The following is an 18,361-nucleotide window of genomic DNA, read 5'->3' on the forward strand; positions in this document are numbered from 1 at the left end:
TGCGGCTGGGACGGCACTGGGGACTCAGATTTGGCAGTCTGCCAAGCCCAAGAGATGACGTCGCCCCTCCCCGCCAATCAACAATTCCTAAGGGTCCTTGGCTCGCCTGGTATAGTGGACTGGCACCACAATCATCAATCAATCTGCCTCGAAGGAAGATTGCAATTAGATCCAGGTCCGCCTGCGATATTCGATAGCGCTGTGATCTACCAACTGACCTCTTTAGGAGAGACATCCAGGAGAGCTAGATTTCTCTGTTCAGCAAGTTTTGGTCTCCGAGACTCGTTTGAAAAGGGCCAGCAGTCAGCGAGATCCGACTGAGCTGCCTACCATATTCTTTTGATTCGCGACCAACGACTTTCACAACCAAACCAAATCAACATGGCGGGCTTCTTGCGGGGCAAGCAGTCGGGCATGTCCAATGATCTCTCCCCTAAAGTTACCCCAGACCTTTTCGCGCCAGACGACAGGACGCGCTATGGCATCAATTCGCAAATCAGGTACGCTGCAGCAGCAGAGCCGGGGCTGGTAGGGGTATCGCCGTGCTAACTGGTCTTCCTTCTACTGCAGCTGCATCGCTTACGAGCCCGTCCAATCCCTCATCGCCGTCGGAACGAGAGAGTCCAAGTTCGGCCCCGGTCGCATCGAAGTCTTCGGCCAAACCCGCGTTCACAAGTTCCTCGTCCCGCCGCGACCGTGCTCCTTTGCCGACCTGCAGTTCTGCGCGAATCGCTTGGTCAGTCTCGACACCAAGAACGAAATTATAATATGGGATCTGGACACGGGGAAGCGCGTCGCCGGCTTTCATTGCCCCGGCGTGGTATCATGCATGGTGACCGACCCTATGCTGGACTGGTGCTTGCTCGCGACACAGTCGGGCGAGGTCTTTGCCTATGATCTTGACCGAGAGCGCCTCTCCCCGCTACGTCTTCCGAACTACTGGGCTGAGAGGGACACCAAGGCGAGGGCTATATCTATCGTCAGCATGCAGTTGCATCCAAGAGATATCGGAAAGCTTCTCATCGCTTACACCCACGGCGCCGTTGTGTACTCGTTTAAGCAGAACAAGCCCACCATGTTCTTCGAGTACCAGATGCCTCCAGGTGCCCCCGGCGGCAACTGTGTCGCAACAGAGACGATGAGGCAGCCCAGGCTTACGCAAGCTCTATGGCATCCGACGGGGACGTTCGTCCTAACAGTACATGAAGATGGTAGCCTGGTATTCTGGGATGGTTCGAAGGATGGCCGCCTTGTGATGGCCCGAACACTCTACGACATGAATATTAACCAGTCCGTACCAAACCCAGGATCGTCCCTGGCGAAGCACCCGTACATTCGTATCAAATGGTGCTGCAAAGAGAACCCCGAAGACAGCGGTCTCCTCATTGCTGGCGGTCAGACAGTCGACAGCCCTCCTGATGGGTTGACGTTCATTGAGCTGGGCGTCACCCCCAATTATGCCACATCGACATGGTCGATCCTCTCGGAATACTGCAAGGGAAAACGCCAAAGCATACTACAAACTCCCCCAATGACAGAAGTCGCCGACTTCTTCATGATACCCCGACTATCACCACATTTTGCTTGTGCACAGGACCCAATCGCTGTTATGACGCTGTTGACATCCGGCGAGGTGCATACCATGAGCTTCCCTAGTGGATACCCTATTTCGCCGACCAATCAGCTGCACCCATCTATGTCTTTCGTCCACCCATTTGCAGTCAAGTTTGAAGTGGCCACCATTGAGCGAACAAGATGGTTGGGCATGGTAGAGACGCGCAATCAAGGTGAAGCTCTTCTCAAGGGTGGAAAAGAGGCTCCTCTACAACGCCGTATGTTCGAAGGGCGCAGCATCATTCAAGTTGCTCACGCCGATGGTACTGTTCGTATTTGGGATGCTGGCCATGGCGACGAGATTGAGAACCCTACACAGCTGCAGGTTGACGTCCCGCGTGCTGTTGGTCGGTTTGACGATGTCATCATTACTGCGATGAGCATGGCTTCTAACACTGGCGAGTTCGCTGTCGGAACAAGCCGTGGTGAGCTTGTCATCTACAAGTGGGATGGAAATCGATTCTGTGGTCGTGAGACTGACCAGCAGATCGCCCCCAACCCGGGTGGCCTGACGGATATTAGTTCACGGACCGAGCCCTCGTTGAAGCAGGGTCTTCAGCCATTCCGTTTATACGAAATGATGCAAGGCCCAATCACTGCAATCAAGGTGTCCGATGTAGGGTTCATCGCTGTTGGTTCGGCGAACGGCTTCTTCAGCATCATTGATATGCGAGGCCCATCTGTGATCTATCAGGCTACGATGGCCGAGTTCACGAAGCAAGACAAGCGTTCATCCTTCCTGCGCGGAAGCTCCAGTGCATCATCTGTCAAGGAGTGGCCGACATTCATTGAATTTGCTGTTCTCACACTAGATGGCGACAAGTTCTCGAGCATTTGCTGTTTTGTTGGCACGAACCTGGGCAAGCTCCTGACATTCGTCTTGCTGCCCGAGGGTAGTGGGTATAAAGCAACCCCATTTGGTGTTGCGCAATTGAACGACAAGGTCGTCTCAATCTGTCCCATCGAGACGAACACCGGAGCCCCGGCTCTGGCCACAGGTGAATCTGTCGCGGGCCTGCGAGACGGCAAGCAAACCCAAGGCACACTTGTTGTCGGTCAGTACCCCTTCCTAACTGTGCTTAGCGTGACCCAAATCTAACTATTTACCTAGTGACCTCCACCGAGATCCGCCTACTGCGGCCAGGCACATCCAAAGGGGCTTCGAAGTCATTTGACGACTATCTGTGCGAGTCCGCTGCCATCACGAAAGTCAATGTTTATGGCGTGGCCCTCGTCGGAATCTTTGGCGATCGTAGAGCTCGGGCTTTCTCCTTACCAGCGCTTAGCGAAATCAACAACGCTCCTCTCAACATGATGGACGGCAGCCGCAGTGAAGACGCGATCGTTGACTCGGACGGCAATCTGTTCTGCTGGACCGGTCCGGCCGAGATTGCTATCCTGGGTGCCTGGGGTGTCGGGCGCGAGATTGAGAACACGGCGGATATCCTGATCAACCCGAGCCTCGTCATCCCTGCGCGGCCCACCATCTCGAACGTGCAGTGGCTCTCCGGGACGCAGTACGTGTCGCCCCTGGATCTGGACCTCCTCATCGGCGGGCCGGACCGGCCGCCCAGCAAGCGCATGATGGACGCGGCGGCGGCCGAGAAGCGCGGGGCGCCGCCGACGAGCCCGCGCGTGGCGACGGGCGAGGCCGAGGGCTGGGGCGACTACCTCACGCGGCAGCTCAACGAGCGCACCGAGAAGCTGAACCTGATGGGCGACACCATGGAGGGCGCGGCCGACTCGAGCCAGAAATATGCGGACAGCGCGAGCAAGTTCATGAAGCAGCAGCAGCGCAACATGCTCCTCGGCGGGCTCAAGAGCAAGTTCTTCTGAGGTGCAGTCTTGATTGAGGCTTGAGCTGGCTTGCTTGCTCGCTTCACTGCCTAGGGTGTTTGGGTTGAGTTGAGCAATTATCTTTCGCTTAACTATTTTTCCAGTACGATACCAGTTCACAGTTCATATGTCTTATGTCGTCGGCTTTGGTGACTGCTTGTGACGCTCCTGGATCCTCGGTACACATTATTTCCTGTCTTCCATCCACGCATTCAGCCAAGGTGTAGGGTGACATTTCAAGTTTTTTCCCCATCGTGTAATTTAAGAGATCTACCCGTCTTCAGTAGGTAGATAGTCGGTGCCCAAGTGCACTTACGCACGTTGCCACGTACCTGCACCTGGCCACCGCCCCTTACTATATTGTCCACGGACCTCTTTCCGGCACGCTGGGCACTACTTTGCGACACGAAACGTAACAGGCAATTATGCGGTACCTTCATCTAATAGATCCAGACCTGAAATCATACGATCTTGTTCTATTTTAATTGTCCTTACCGTTAGATACGCAATGCCCATTGGCCAGTCCTTTTCTTTTGATGCCCAAAGAGGCATCCCGGCAATATCGCGTCCTTGGCCCTCGACAGGCCAGAATGGATCATGATAGATAGTCATATCGGAGGCCGCGCAACGGCCAGGCTTCGCTGACGGCAGCGGCTAGTAAGTGTGACGAGATGGCCGTGTTTGCTTGTTGAGTGCAACCCTCCTCCCACGATGATTAGTCCAATTGACGAGAAAATATAAAAAGCAACCAACAAGCCAACAAACGACAACAAAGACCCCGCGCTTTTACGAAGATCGCATTCAAGCGAGCTGGTCTGGTCTCTCGGCCAAACCGGGGACGGGAACGATAGGAAAAGTCAGTTTGGATGTTTCCGTTATTGAATTGGAAACTCAAAATCCACCACCATTCTTGTTCGGTTTTGCCGGTCTTCTCCCCCATCTTACGGTACATTTTTGAATAACAAAAAGCAAAAAGCACGAGCTCGCGCCAATACGAAACCAATGGCAGTCTCGTCGTTGACGCCGCCGCCGACCAAGCCAACCTTCGTGCTCGTGTCCGGGGCTTGGCACGGCACCAGCTACTGGGCCAAGGTCGTCGCGGGTCTGGCCGAGGAGGGCTACCGGGCCGTGCCGGTGGCGCTGCGCTCCGCGTCGCTGAGCCCGGACACGACGTTCGCGGACGACTTGGGCGACGTACGCGACGCAATCCGGGGCGAGGTCGGCCGGGGCTGCGACGTCGTCGTCGTCGCGCACTCGCTCGGGAGCGTGGTGGGGAGCAGCGCCATTAAGGGGTTCGCTGCTGCTTCTGCACAGTCGTCGTCTGAAGGAGAACCCGCTGCTACTGTTACTGCTGCTGATGGTAGTAGTACTGTTGTTGCAGGGACAGGGACAACACGGAACGGCCACGTCATAGGTTTCGTCGCCCTCGCCACGGGCTTCCTGCCCACCGGCGTCTGTTTCCTCGAGGTCGTGGGCGGGAAGCCGCCGCCGCTGTGGCGGTTCAGCTCCGAGCCTTCGGCGGTGATGACGGCCTCTTTTTCTAATACCACGGACGGGGAGGTGGTCGACGATGATGACGGCGAAAGTACCACCAAGACGTTCGCGACGATCAGGGTTGAGCCCCGCGAGGCCTTTTACAACGATCTGTCCGTCGATGAGGGCAATGAATGGGTCGAGCTGCTCTCGCCGCAGTGTACGGCTACGATTTCCAAGGGCGGCGAGTTTGTGTATGCTGGGTGGCTTGATGGTAAGTAGAGCCTCCGGCGAGTCCTTGATCATGATTCCTCCTAAATTACCAGATAGACTGTTATGATCCTATCAATGGCAGTGTTGTTGCCAAAAAAAGAAGTGAACAACATACTGACCAAAAAAACCTGTGTTGCAAATTAGTGCCAACTTGGAGTCTGATCACGACCGAGACCGGGCCTTCCCGCATGAGGACCAGAGGGCTTCGGCCCAGGCGGCGCGCGATGCCGGGGCCAACCTCTGGAGCGAGGAGATCGCGGCGGGCCACTCGCCGATGCTGAGCCGGCCGGCCGAGACGACGGATTTCTTGAGGAGGGCTGCGGTGGCGTTCGAGGAGAAGGCTTCGCGGAGGAAGTGAAGGCTTGGGACAGAAACGATAGATATGTTTTTACAGAGCACGGCTTGATTAGCTACATTTCTCTATGTATAAAATGTAATAGCTACTTGAATGTAACAACAATTAGACATGCAACAATTAACTCCATGATCGTGCAAGGGTGCATAATGTAGGCGGGTTTCCGCAATTCTTATGTGCCACAATATTATACGATGCCCATCGATTAATGAAACCCATCGAAGAACCATGCTACTAAGGGCTCTTTATTTTATAGAGCGAGACCCTAGTCATTCACTATATCGGTTACCTACGGGCAATATAGAACGAATTTTCCGTCCCCAATCACGGTTCAATGCCGGGTCAGGCATTGTTCTGAGCATAACGTAGGTCACCCCATAATTGACCCCCCCCTGTAATTGACCCCCCTGTCGACCTCCACCACGATTCACCGCCATTTCGATTCAAAAAGAGATTTCTCAACGAATTTTGATCCGAATTACTTTATTCTTTTAAAAATATATCAATTTACCGATGGTACGTTCATATACCGAAAGCGACATCTCTGCCGCCATCCAAGATGTGTCAAGCGGTAAATCTATTCATAAGGCTGCCCTTCATTAGGGTATTCCACGGTCTACCCTTATTAGTCGACTTCACGGCCGACAATCACGTCGAGAATCAAAATCTGCCTATCAGAAGCTCTCTCCAGTTCAAGAGAAGCATCTGGCAGACTGGATTTTAGCCCAAGAAGCCCTTGGCGTCGCACCAACGCATACGCAAATCAAGGAACTGGCTCAGCGCGTTTTAGCCCTTCATGGCAACCCTATGCCATTGGGTAAAAACTGGATAGAGTCATTCCTTGGACGTCACCCAGCCTTACGGACGAAGAGGCAACGTCGTATCGACTCCCAGCGTATCAATAGGGCATCAACTGAGGTAATCAAGTCTTGGTTTTTAACCAAATTACGTATACCTCAAATCCAGGCTATTAAACCTGAAAACAGACATAATATGGACGAGCACGGTATCTTAGAAGGCCAAGGAGGCAATGGCCTTGTAGTAAGCAGTTCGGAACTACGTTCTATTCAACAAAAACAGCCTGGTTCAAGGTGCTGGACGACCATATTGGAATATGTATCGGCAATCGGCAGGGCCATCCCTCCTTTGGTGATTTATAAGGGTAAATCGGTCCAAGAGCAATGGTTCCCCCGAGAACTCGATAAATTTCAAGGATAGAAGTTCGATACGAGCAGTAAAGGCTGGACGAATAACGAGATCGCCGTCAAATGGCTCGAAGAGGTCTTTATACCGGAAACCGCCCCGAACGACCCAAAGGATGCCCGTTTACTTATTCTGGATAGACATGGCAGTCATACAACCGACGATTTCATGTCCCTTTACTACCAAAATAACATTTATTTATTATTTTTACCCCCTCATTCATCACACGTTCTTCAACCCCTCGATGTTAAGGTCTTCGCCGCTATAAAGACTTATTACCGGAAGGAGATCGGTTTCCTATCCTTATTAACGGATTCAGCTCCTATCGGTAAACGGAACTTCCTTATATACTATGCTAGAGCCCGTAAAAAGGCTTTATCGGCTCGGAATATCAAGGGTGGTTAACGTGGTAGTGGTCTTTGGCCCGTATATGTTACCAAGCCACTCACCAGCCCTCTTTTACTCGAAAATAGTAACCAAAAGCGACCGGAAGAGAGAACACAGGCCTTAGCTAGTCAAGATAAGGCCCTCACACCTATCCAAACTCCTTTAGCTAATGGTATATTATGGTCAACACCAAAAAGGTCTATTAATCTAGAGCGCCAGATTCGACACTTTCACCAATTAGGTCAAAGCGACCTTACTACACAACACCAGCTATTCAGGAAGATCCAAAAAGGATACCAAGAAAAGGATTATCTACTAGTCAATACGGAATTGCAAATCCAGTCCTTAAAAGAGAAGTTAGAGCTTGCAAGGCCACGAAAGAAACGAAGGGTACAGATTAGCCCAAATTCGAAATTTGCATCAATTAAGAGCATACAACGTACGAGGGAGGGGCCAGATCAGCTTGAAATTGAGGAATCGGATTCTGAGATATCTACTGTATCTACAGTCGAAAGCGATTGCATTATAGTCCAAAATTAAAGGAATGGTGACTATTTGGAGTTGGTGGTCAATTTATACCTTTAATTTTATTGGGGGGTCAATTACAGGGGGGGGTCAATTATGGGGTGACGTACGTTAATAGTTGTCTCGATTTTGAAGCAAACGGCTAATCTCTTCTGGGTCTCACGCATAGCCCGGGTGCTGGGCTTACACAATCTTCATCAGACTGTTTGGAGTATTGCAGCCCCGAGTATTGCAGCCCCAAGGAGAAGCGGCAATGAGGTTTTGGATGGACCTGTGACTGCCTTCTCCCTATAGCGCTCCTGCTTTAGCCTTCAACGACCTGTCTCACGTTTCTTATTCGAGCCGTGCTGCCCAAAAAGACTACTAGGTGTCATCTCCATTTCTTCCTCGGACAAAGTAGTCCACTGAGATAGCAGTTCGTTGACAACGCTCGTCGTATCAGGAAACTCGCCGACAAAGGGTACCTTGCTCTTGCTGCTATTTGCAGACTTAAACAACACCATGTCCTTTATGGGGTTTTTGTCTGGTGTCATATTTGCAGAATGGTCTAATCGGGGTCGATTTTCAGGGTTGTTGTCTTGTTGTCGACGACCTTGTGTTGCGGGCAGGAAAACAACGTTATATAACCAATGCGCTGTGTCTCTGCTATTCTCGGACGGCAAAAACTCCAGCGTGCCCGTCTGGGCCGTCCGGTCGGCTGTGCCGGCGGAAGGCCAGCTTTCGGTCTCGTCTTCGGGCTCGTCTTGATCTGCATCAGTGTTCGTCTAAAAGCGAACACCACCGTTAGCGACCATGGTGCATATCGAGTGGTGCGAGATCTGAACTAGGTTCTCTGCTTGCTAGCGCATTGCATCCGAGTCGTCCTTGGCCTTCCTCCTCTCTTCTGGGTTAGGGATTGTCGACTTCGCGCTGCTTTCGTTAGTTCCTGTAAAAATAAGGATCTCCTTCACAATACGAAGTTTGACTCACTTGGCGAGGAGCTTGAGTTGGAGAGCAAGCGTGATGGTGTGCAAGATCATGTTGATGCCGACCCGGTAGCCGTCAATCTGCTGGAGCAAAGCGCTGCATTTGGAGCGCCGGAACGCCCAGGCCAAGCGCGCTGCTCCAGTAGCGACGTTAAGCAGCGTTTCTATTTCGCCGTGTACATCTCGGATGCGTCGCACGGCCGAGCTGACTCGCCGCAACAGCCGCCTTTTGATGATGTTTCTACCATCTCGCAGTATGCGTCGGAGCTCGCCAAGGGCTATGGAAAGGTCCCCGACCGCTTTGGCGATATTATGAGCCTCCTTTGGGGCGTTCCGCACGGCAAATACGATTTTGAAGATGGCTTTCGACAGCGCTGTGCCAGCCTGGGAGATGCCGGCGATAGACGCGATGACGGACAGCGGATCCATGGGAAAACTCTGCTTGACGTATGAACCAAGAAGAACGAGTCGCAGGGCAAAAGGAAAGACGAGGCTCTGGGCTTTTATGTGAGCCCTTCCCCCTGTTTTGGTGGCGCATCCAGCTGACCACAGCCTCAGCCATCGGCCAGTATTTGCAACCAATCACGACCACTATCCCGTATATTTAGATTGGTGACTTCTTGATTCTATGTACCTGATACCTCGGGCTTCCTAGACATCAGTACAATACAAGGGTCTGCACCAATGAAACATGCTATACAGGATAGGGGTAATTAAACCAGTTACGCACTTGCTTTGCAGCATCACTGGTCATGATATTCTGAAGGTATACTCAGTGTAGTAGTTAAGATAGTAATTAATTGGCTTAGTTCGTTCTGCTGGCATATGACTGTCGTATCAATCTGTTGTTCCCTTGTCGTCTAAATTGCTCTGAAGCACGTACAATTACCCATGCAGTGTCTCGCCATTTACCTGGGTTACCAACACACTCGCCGGTGCTTTCAAGCCACTAGATGACGAAGCCCGACGATGAACCACGCCGCCCTTCTCCGCGTCCATCATACTGTCACCGCCAGCCCGCCGAGCCACCGACCCAACTCGTCCCACGCCATCGACCATAACCTCTGGCTCCCCGAGCAAGTGCATGTACCAGTAGTACACACCGACCATGAGCCCCCCACCGACGACGTTGCCGAGTAGCAACGGCACCACGCCCTTCCAGACGTACAGCCCCGTCGAGAGCCCCGGCACGCCCAGGAAGATTGGGCGAGGGGCACGAAGAACATATTGGCGACGCGACGTGGTCGAGCCTAACCCTGTCCTGATCTAACTATTGTCCAATATCTCGGCAGTCTAGGGGCGGAAAACAGAACCAAAACAACAGAGGTTCTTGTGCTTGTCGCGGAATTCGAAGAGGGGTGGATGAGAACTGGTCTATCTTGAAAAGGGAAAGCTGAGATGTTCCTGGTTTTCACATCCACCTGGATCGTACCATACATAGTATGCCATCATCATGTGTAACATCGTCCACTCATCGTCTGCCTCATCTGCTGATTCGCGTGCGCACTGCTGCTACCTTACGCTGTCTCGTGAAATGTCACCATCATTAGTGTTAGTAGACTGCGATGTATGTATATCTAGGCGACCACGCGATATTACTTGGGAACATGTAGAAGTACTTTGCCTTCCTCCTTGGGGCTTGATTGGTACGTATCGTACGACTGGATCGGTCGTCGTATTAGCCGTTGTCGCTAGTCCGCTTGCTTGACTAGCTGCCAACCTGGCGTTGATCTTCTCCACAGTATAGTATGTCTTGGCGCCGGTGTGCATCAGTGGATCACAGTCTCTCATGTCTTGGCCCTAGAGGTAATACGCTCAAGTATGGTGCCAGCCCAGAAAGTGAAAGAGACTCAACGGTGGCGCTCTTCAAGGCAAACACCCAAAGATTGGTTTTATGATCTGGTGAATATTGGCCTTGGGTGAAAAGATACAAAATAAGATGGCAATGGTGATCCCGTCCACATGGTTGCGTTTTCACGATAATAGCGGTCACCATTGTCTAGGTCTCGAGGTAAGTCCGATTTCAACCTTTCATTTCCTCCTAGCCTTCTCCAGAAATACCATGGGGCCCTTCTTAAGTGATTCAATACATTCACCGCCCGGTCTGAAACCAATACAGGCAAACAAGCCGTCTTCATCTCTCCGATTTGGTGGGTTGCTAAGTGCTTAATACATGGTGACCAAGCCCAGCAGTACGTTTGAGATGTTTGCCAGAAATTGCACTGCAGGTAGCTACTCTGGCACGCCTTCCTCTTCTGAGATACAGGTTGGATATTTCCCTTGGCTATTTGGCACGCTGGAGTCTCTGATTGGGCCTGCAAAATCTGTCCTGCAGGTGGCAGCTGTAGGTCAAATTTCTGGAAAATCCAGAGCACCGCTTGCTAAGCTTAACCCCAATTGTATGAGATAGTGAACATTGTAGTATCGAAAAGAAAAGCAAGTGAAAAGAGCATAGATTAGACATGTATGGGGTCCGTGTGATATTACTGTATCTTTCGCTTTCTGAGCTTCTAGAGGAAATCTACGAATTTCTTGACCCTACTAATGTATAGTATACCTGGACTAAGTATCTAAATTATGTTATGGTCAAATGGATGTGAAGCAGACGTGAGGCTGTCTGCATATTAAAATGCTACGGACTAATTAAAGTAGGCAACCATTAATTAACTTTACACTGGAATAAACGTCCGCCTTCGCCTTAAACATACCTACTACACCTGGAACCAACGCGGGATCAATTCTATATTAACTTGAATTTAACGTGGAATAATTGCCCGATCCTCTCATTATTCGAATCTTATTATTTAATAAGTGTTAACCTCTTAAATAAGTTTAATACGAATATAGAGCTTAAGCTAGCGCTTTTTATAATTATTATTTCTACTCTTTTTTTTAACCTTTTATATTTAAGTTACTTAATATTATAATATAAATAAAGGTAGCGTGTTATATTAATTATTTTATATATAATACTTTATATATTATTTATTACTTTTAATTATATAATAATTATAAGCTTAGTTTCTTATATTAAATAAATTAAGTAATAATATTTAAAAGTAATTATAAATTTATTATTTATTATTTATTATTTATTATTTATTATTTATTATTTATTATTTATTATTTATTATTTATTATTTATTATTTATTATTTATTATTTATTATTTATTATTTATTATTTATTATTTATTATTTATTATTTATTATTTATTATTTATTATTTATTATTTATTATTTATTATTTATTATTTATTATTTATTATTTATTATTTATTATTTATTATTTATTATTTATTATTTATTATTTATTATTTATTATTTATTATTTATTATTTATTATTTATTATTTATTATTTATTATTTATTATTTATTATTTATTATTTATTATTTATTATTTATTATTTATTATTTATTATTTATTATTTATTATTTATTATTTATTATTTATTATTTATTATTTATTATTTATTATTTATTATTTATTATTTATTATTTATTATTTATTATTTATTATTTATTATTTATTATTTATTATTTATTATTTATTATTTATTATTTATTATTTATTATTTATTATTTATTATTTATTATTTATTATTTATTATTTATTATTTATTATTTATTATTTATTATTTATTATTTATTATTTATTATTTATTATTTATTATTTATTATTTATTATTTATAATTTAAAACGTTTATTCTTAATATTAAAGCGAGTTAATTATTTTAATAACGTTTAAAAAAGGTTTTAAAAAACGAAAATAAAGGAAAATATTTTAATATTAATAAAGTAGCGGTTTTAAAATAAAATAAACTTATTATTATTTATAAAACTTTTAAAAATAAGAATAAAAATATATTACTACTTATAATAATTATTAAAGTTAATTTCTTTTTAAAACATTAACTTATTATTTATTAAAATATTATTAAAATAGTTTTTTTAATCTTCGATACTTTTTAATATAATATCTTTTCTTTTTTATAATTATAAGAAATAATTCCTTATATTATATAATTTTAATTATTTTTATTACGTTATATAACGTTTAAATATATTAATTTATTATAGAATATATAAGAGATTTTATTAATTATTAAACTAGTTTATTAATATTAACTTATAGTTTATTTAATTTAAATACTTAATTAGTTTATATTTTAATAACTTATTTAATATAAACGTTTAATTTATTAAATATATTTCTTTAATTATCTTTATTTTTAATATCGATACGTAATTTTATATAAGAAAGAGGTACTAAAATATTATCGTCGCTTTACTTTATTTTAAGAGCGATTTATTTAAATTTAATAATTTAATAAAAAGCGAACTTTTTTTATAAAAACTATATAAATATTACGACTTAGTTTAATAATACGGTTAAAACTTACTTTTAAAAAAATATTATAATAACTTATAGTATATTATAGTGCGTTTAAATTAACTACTACGTTATAAAGTAAAGGCTTCGAAAATAACTAAACGGTTATTTTTATTTAATTCTACGCCTTAAGTGCTACCCCACGAGGGACTAACCCGCCGATTGTAATAAAGTATTTATAAGATTTTAAACGTGACTCGATATCGTCGGTTAACGTTTATAACTTTATTTATAATAATAATACCACGATAATAATTAACGCCTTATATAATTATCTTTAATTAATATTTAAAAGCTAACGCGAATTAATTAATACGAGTATATTAGTTAAAAATAATTAAAATAAAAGAATAAGTTACGTATAAATAAATGAATAAATTACGTATAAATAAAATAATACCGGATTTAAAGATTTAAAATTAATTTAATAAATTTAAAAGTATTAAAAATTAATTTAAAAAATTTAATAATTACGAAAATTATTAATATAAAAGATATTAAATATATATTAATAAGCGTTTTTTTATATATTTTATATAAATACTTTTTATTTTAATAATTAAGTTAATTATTAATTTAATTTATTAATAAAATAAATAACTTTAATAATTTTATTATATAAATACTTTTACTCGATTATTAATATAAACTTAAGTACTTTTTATTAAGTTTCTTTTAAAACTTAAATAGCGTTCGTGTTATAACCTAGCCCGACCATGCGGCCAAGATCTATAACTCTCGGCACGGACTAACGATAACTCGAGACGCTTACGAAACCTTATAAAGAATTAATTAGCGTTTACGCCTTATTAATAATAATAAGCCCTATTATACCGCTATAAAAATTACGATAACTAATATTATAATAATAATACGACGAAACTAATTAATTAAAAATAAATAAGAATAAATAAATAAAGATAATTAAAATAAAATAATATACTTTATAAGTGAAATAATTATATAAATAAATTAACTACTTTTTAAAACTAAATAAAATAAAGTATAAATTAATACTATTATAACAAATATAATTTATTAAAATTAATCGAAATCTTTATTTTTAAATACCTCTATTTTATTTTAATAAGTATACGTATTATACTCGAGCTCTTCGTAAATTCTATAACGTTATAAACGCGTTTTAAAAGTTCTCGTATAACTACTCCTTCGACGCGATTTGTTTTATAATTATTTATTAACGTCTTTTTAAAATTATAAATCTTTTTTAGCTTATATACGAAATAATCCTTTATTTTATAGCCGTTTTTTTTTCGTACGGCGACGCCGGCTAAGCATTTTATTCGCTTTTCGTAATACGCTTATTTTACCCTTTAAAAGAGCGAGCCGGTATATAACTTACGTTATCCTTTTTATAATTTAGTTAAATTTAATTAAAATTAATATCGAAAAGCTATTTTAATATTATACGATTCGATTTCTTACGTATTTAGTTTAAGATTAAGCTTTAATTAACGTAATCCACGATTTAATTAAATATACGGTTTAATTAAATCCTTTATTATAATTTTTTATAACTTATATTTTATTCTTTATATTTTTATTACTTATAATAATAAGTTAATAAAAAGAGAGCGATATATAATTAGTATTTTAAGCGCTTTAAAAAAACCTTAAATTAAGTATACGATTTATAATACGAATATATAATATCTTTTATATAACCTTACGTTATTAATATCGCGATAGTATTTTATAACGAGATATATAATTATTAATATAAAAGTTTACGAATTTCGAAGAGTAATTAATTATATAATATATAATTAATTTAAATTCGCGATCCTTTCCCCCTTAAATAAATAATATTAAAGATATAGCGAATTAATTATTTTATTAATATAACGCGGGACGCGTCGTCGTTAATTGTTTTTTTTAACTTTATACGACGGTAATTAAACTTCCGGACGCGTTTTAATTAAAAAATTAATTATTAAAGAGTTTTTTATAAAATTTCGACGCGTATCGCGCGTAATTTATTTTTATATAAAATATAATTTATAAATATAAGGTTTAAAAAAAGGATATTTACAATTTTAATAAAACCGGTTTTTTTATAAGTTAAATCTCGTTTAAAATAATTATAACCACTTTTAATTAATATAAGAAGCTTAGGGTAATTTAATGAAAGAATTAAAAATAAGTTATAATTATTTAAAGCGTTAGATTATATAGTTATATTATTTTTTTATATATTATATTTACCGGGAAAACGTACTTGTTTTTTAATATAAAAATAGCTTATTATTAAAAAACTAAGTAATCGTAACTATTAAAAACGGCTAAACTATAAATAAAAAAAGCGAGGATTAAATTTAATATTTTAATAAATATACGAAGTTTCGTACGAAAAATATTTATCGTTTATTAGTTTTTCATAGTTATAAGAACTATTATTTAATAATTTTTAAGCTTTATTATAAAAAGAACTGGATTATTATTCTTTTTATATTTTATTTATTTATTATATAAATTTTAATTTTTTAATATTAATTATTTTTCTATATTAAAAAGGTTATACGAAAAAGAAATCGAAGGTTTTATATAAGCGTATATTATTTATATCTTAAAGGAGGACTTTTTATTAACGTTTTTAAAAGCGTTCTAAGCGATTTTTATCGTTTTAAATATCTAGGGAGGTTTTTAAAAAGTAGCATTTATATCGTATAATTTAGAATATATTATTTTATAATTAGATATAAAATTACGTACGTCGACACTTCCGGCGACCTCTTTCGGCCTATTTATACCTTAGGAATTAAAAACTTTAAATAATTTAATTAAAACTTAATCTTAAACCGAGTACGTTAAAAATCGAATTGAGCGGTATTAAAATAGCTTCTCGATATTAATTTTTATTAAACTTAATTAAATTATAAAAAGTATAACGTAGGTTATATACCGGCTCGCTCTTTTAAAAGGTAAGGTAACCGTATTACAAAAGGTAAATAAAATACTTAGCCAGCGCCGCCGTATAAAAAAAATAGCTATAAGATAAAAGATTACTTCGTATATAAACTAAAAAAGACTTATAGTTTTAAAAAGATACTAATAAATAGTTATAAAATAAATCGCGAAGGGGGAGTAGTCGTATAAAGACGTTTAAAACGCGCTTATAACGCTATAGAATCTACGGAGAGCCCGGGAATAATACTCGTACTTACTAGAATAATATAAAAGCGTTTAACGAAAACGATTCTAAATAGTTTTAATTAGTTTTAAACGTAATAATTAAATAAATTTATATTTTATTATACGAGGTCTTAAAAAGTGTTTAATTAGATTATGTGTTTAATTAAATCGTAAACTATATTAAGTTATTTAAAGTTTTTAATTCTTAAAGTATAAATAAATTAAAAAAGGTTGCCGAAAGCGTCGGCGTATATAACTTTATATTTAATTATAAAATAATAAGTTCCGGATTATATAATATAAATCCTATATTTTAAAAGCTTTTCTAAATATTTAAAACGGTAAAAATCGCTTAAAACGCTTTGAAAAAAGCTAGTAAGAAGTCTTCCTTTGAAATATAAATAATATACGCTTGTATAAAACCCTCGATTTTTTTTATATAACGTATCTCATAAACGAATATTCTATATAAGCGAATGTCTTATTCTTTTATACCCTTTTTAATAAAATATAAGTTAATTTTATTATAACGTATTTAATATATTAAAATTAATCGGAATTTTTATTTCTAGATACTTCTATATTATTCTAATAAGTACGCGTATTATACCCGGGCTCTCCGCAGATTCTATAGCGCTATAAACGTGTCCTAAACGTTTTCGTACGACTACTCTTCCGACGCGATTCGTTTTATAACTGTTTATTAATATCCTTTTAAAACTATAGGTTTTCTTTAGCTTATATACGAAGTGATCCTTTATTTTATAGCCGTTTTTTTTTCGTACAGCGGCGCCGGCTAAGTATTTTATTTATTTTTTAAAGTATTACGTTCTTACTTTTTAAAAAAGTAATTCGGTATATAATATATATTATAATTTTTACGATTTAATTAAAATTAATTAAAATAAATATTAAAGAATTATTTTAATACTATACGATATAGTTTCGAACGTATTTAGTTTAAGATTAAGCTTTAATCGGGTTATTTAAAGTTTTTAATTTTTAAGAAATAAATAGGCCGGAAAATATCTTTAAAAGTATTAAAATATATAGCTTTATATTTAATTATAAAATAATATATTCCGGATTATATAAAACAAGTCCTATTTTTTAAAAGCTTCCTCGTATATTTAAAATAATAAAAATCGCTTAGAACGCTTTTAAAAACGTTAATAAGAAATCTTTTATTAAGATATAAATAATATACGCCCGTATAAGATATTTAATTTCTTTCCCGTATATTTTTTTAATATATAAAAATAGCCGATATTAAGAGGTTAAAGCTTATATAATAAATAAGAAAGTATATAGAGTATAATAATTAAGTTCTTTTATAATAGAGCTCGAAAGTTATCGAGTAGTAGCTTTCGTAGCCGTTTAAGATTAAAAAACGATAATAACTTTTTATATAAAACCTAGTATATTAATTAAAGTATCGAATCTAGTTCTCGCTTTTTTTATTCGTAGTTTAGTTATTTTTAATAATTACGATTACCTAGTTTTTTAATAATAGGCTATTTTCGTATTAAGAAGAGAGGTGCGTTTTCCCGGTAAAAATAATATATAAAGGGATAACGTAACCGTATAATCTAACGCCTTAAATAATTATAATTTATTCCTAATTCTTTTATTATATTATCCTAGGCTTTCCGCGTTGATCGGAGGTAGTTACGATTATTTCGGACGAAATTTAATTTATAAGAAAGCCGGTTTCGTTAAAGTTATAAATATCCTCTTTTTAGATCCCGTATTTAAAAATTATATTCCGTATAAAAGTAAACTACGCGCGATACGCGTCGGGATTTTCGTAAAGGACTCTTTAATAATCGATTTTTCGGTTAAAACGCGTCCGGAGGTTTAGTTATTATCGTATAAAATTAGAGGCCTAATTAACGCCGACGCGTCCCGCGTTACGTAAATTAAGTAATTAATTCGCTATATCTTTTATATTACTTAACCGGTGAAGAAACGATCGCGTATTTAAATTAATAATATATCGAATAATCGCATCTTTTTTAAAATTTAAAAGCTTTCGAGAATTCGTAAATATTTTACGTTATATAGGTTAACTATTTCGTTTACGTTATAAGGTTTTTAATAAAACGTAATAAATTAATACAGCTTTTCGTACATTTAAAGTTAAGTCTTCCTAGAACGCTTAAAGCGCTAGAATTATATCACTTT

The 18,361-nt window shown here is 39.4% G+C and overlaps 5 protein-coding genes across 5 annotated transcripts; 4 read left to right on the plus strand and 1 right to left on the minus strand.

The window, feature by feature from the left end:
* Positions 1-381: 381 nt before the first annotated feature.
* On the plus strand, positions 382-3,450 carry PG994_003515 (uncharacterized protein; the record flags this gene model as incomplete). Its single annotated transcript, XM_066854924.1, has 3 exons — positions 382-500; positions 571-2,669; positions 2,726-3,450. The coding sequence occupies 3 exons, from the start codon at positions 382-384 to the stop codon at positions 3,448-3,450; spliced, it is 2,943 nt and encodes a 980-aa protein (XP_066719202.1).
* A 1,002-nt stretch (positions 3,451-4,452) lies between these two features.
* PG994_003516 (uncharacterized protein) lies at positions 4,453-5,554 on the plus strand (the record flags this gene model as incomplete). The annotated part of the gene is made up of 2 exons (XM_066854925.1): positions 4,453-5,197; positions 5,370-5,554. The coding sequence occupies 2 exons, from the start codon at positions 4,453-4,455 to the stop codon at positions 5,552-5,554; spliced, it is 930 nt and encodes a 309-aa protein (XP_066719203.1).
* Positions 5,555-6,544: 990 nt separating this feature from the next.
* On the plus strand, positions 6,545-7,159 carry PG994_003517 (transposase; the record flags this gene model as incomplete). Its single annotated transcript, XM_066854926.1, has 2 exons — positions 6,545-6,700; positions 6,770-7,159. 2 exons carry the CDS (start codon positions 6,545-6,547, stop codon positions 7,157-7,159), a joined length of 546 nt encoding a protein of 181 aa, XP_066719204.1.
* A 25-nt stretch (positions 7,160-7,184) lies between these two features.
* Positions 7,185-7,681, plus strand: PG994_003518 (transposase; the record flags this gene model as incomplete). The annotated part of the gene is given in 2 exon segments (XM_066854927.1): positions 7,185-7,226; positions 7,238-7,681. The coding sequence occupies 2 exon segments, from the start codon at positions 7,185-7,187 to the stop codon at positions 7,679-7,681; spliced, it is 486 nt and encodes a 161-aa protein (XP_066719205.1).
* A 950-nt stretch (positions 7,682-8,631) lies between these two features.
* Positions 8,632-9,060, minus strand: PG994_003519 (uncharacterized protein; the record flags this gene model as incomplete). The annotated part of the gene is made up of 1 exon (XM_066854928.1): positions 8,632-9,060. One exon carries the CDS (start codon positions 9,058-9,060, stop codon positions 8,632-8,634), a length of 429 nt encoding a protein of 142 aa, XP_066719206.1.
* Between the last annotated feature and the right edge of the window lie 9,301 nt (positions 9,061-18,361).

The sequence above is a fragment of the Apiospora phragmitis genome, assembly GCF_038363925.1.
Source record: "Apiospora phragmitis strain CBS 135458 chromosome Unknown utg000004l:1.0-3135199.0:1.0-3139288.0, whole genome shotgun sequence".
In the NCBI taxonomy this organism is placed as follows: Eukaryota; Fungi; Ascomycota; class Sordariomycetes; order Amphisphaeriales; family Apiosporaceae; genus Apiospora; species Apiospora phragmitis.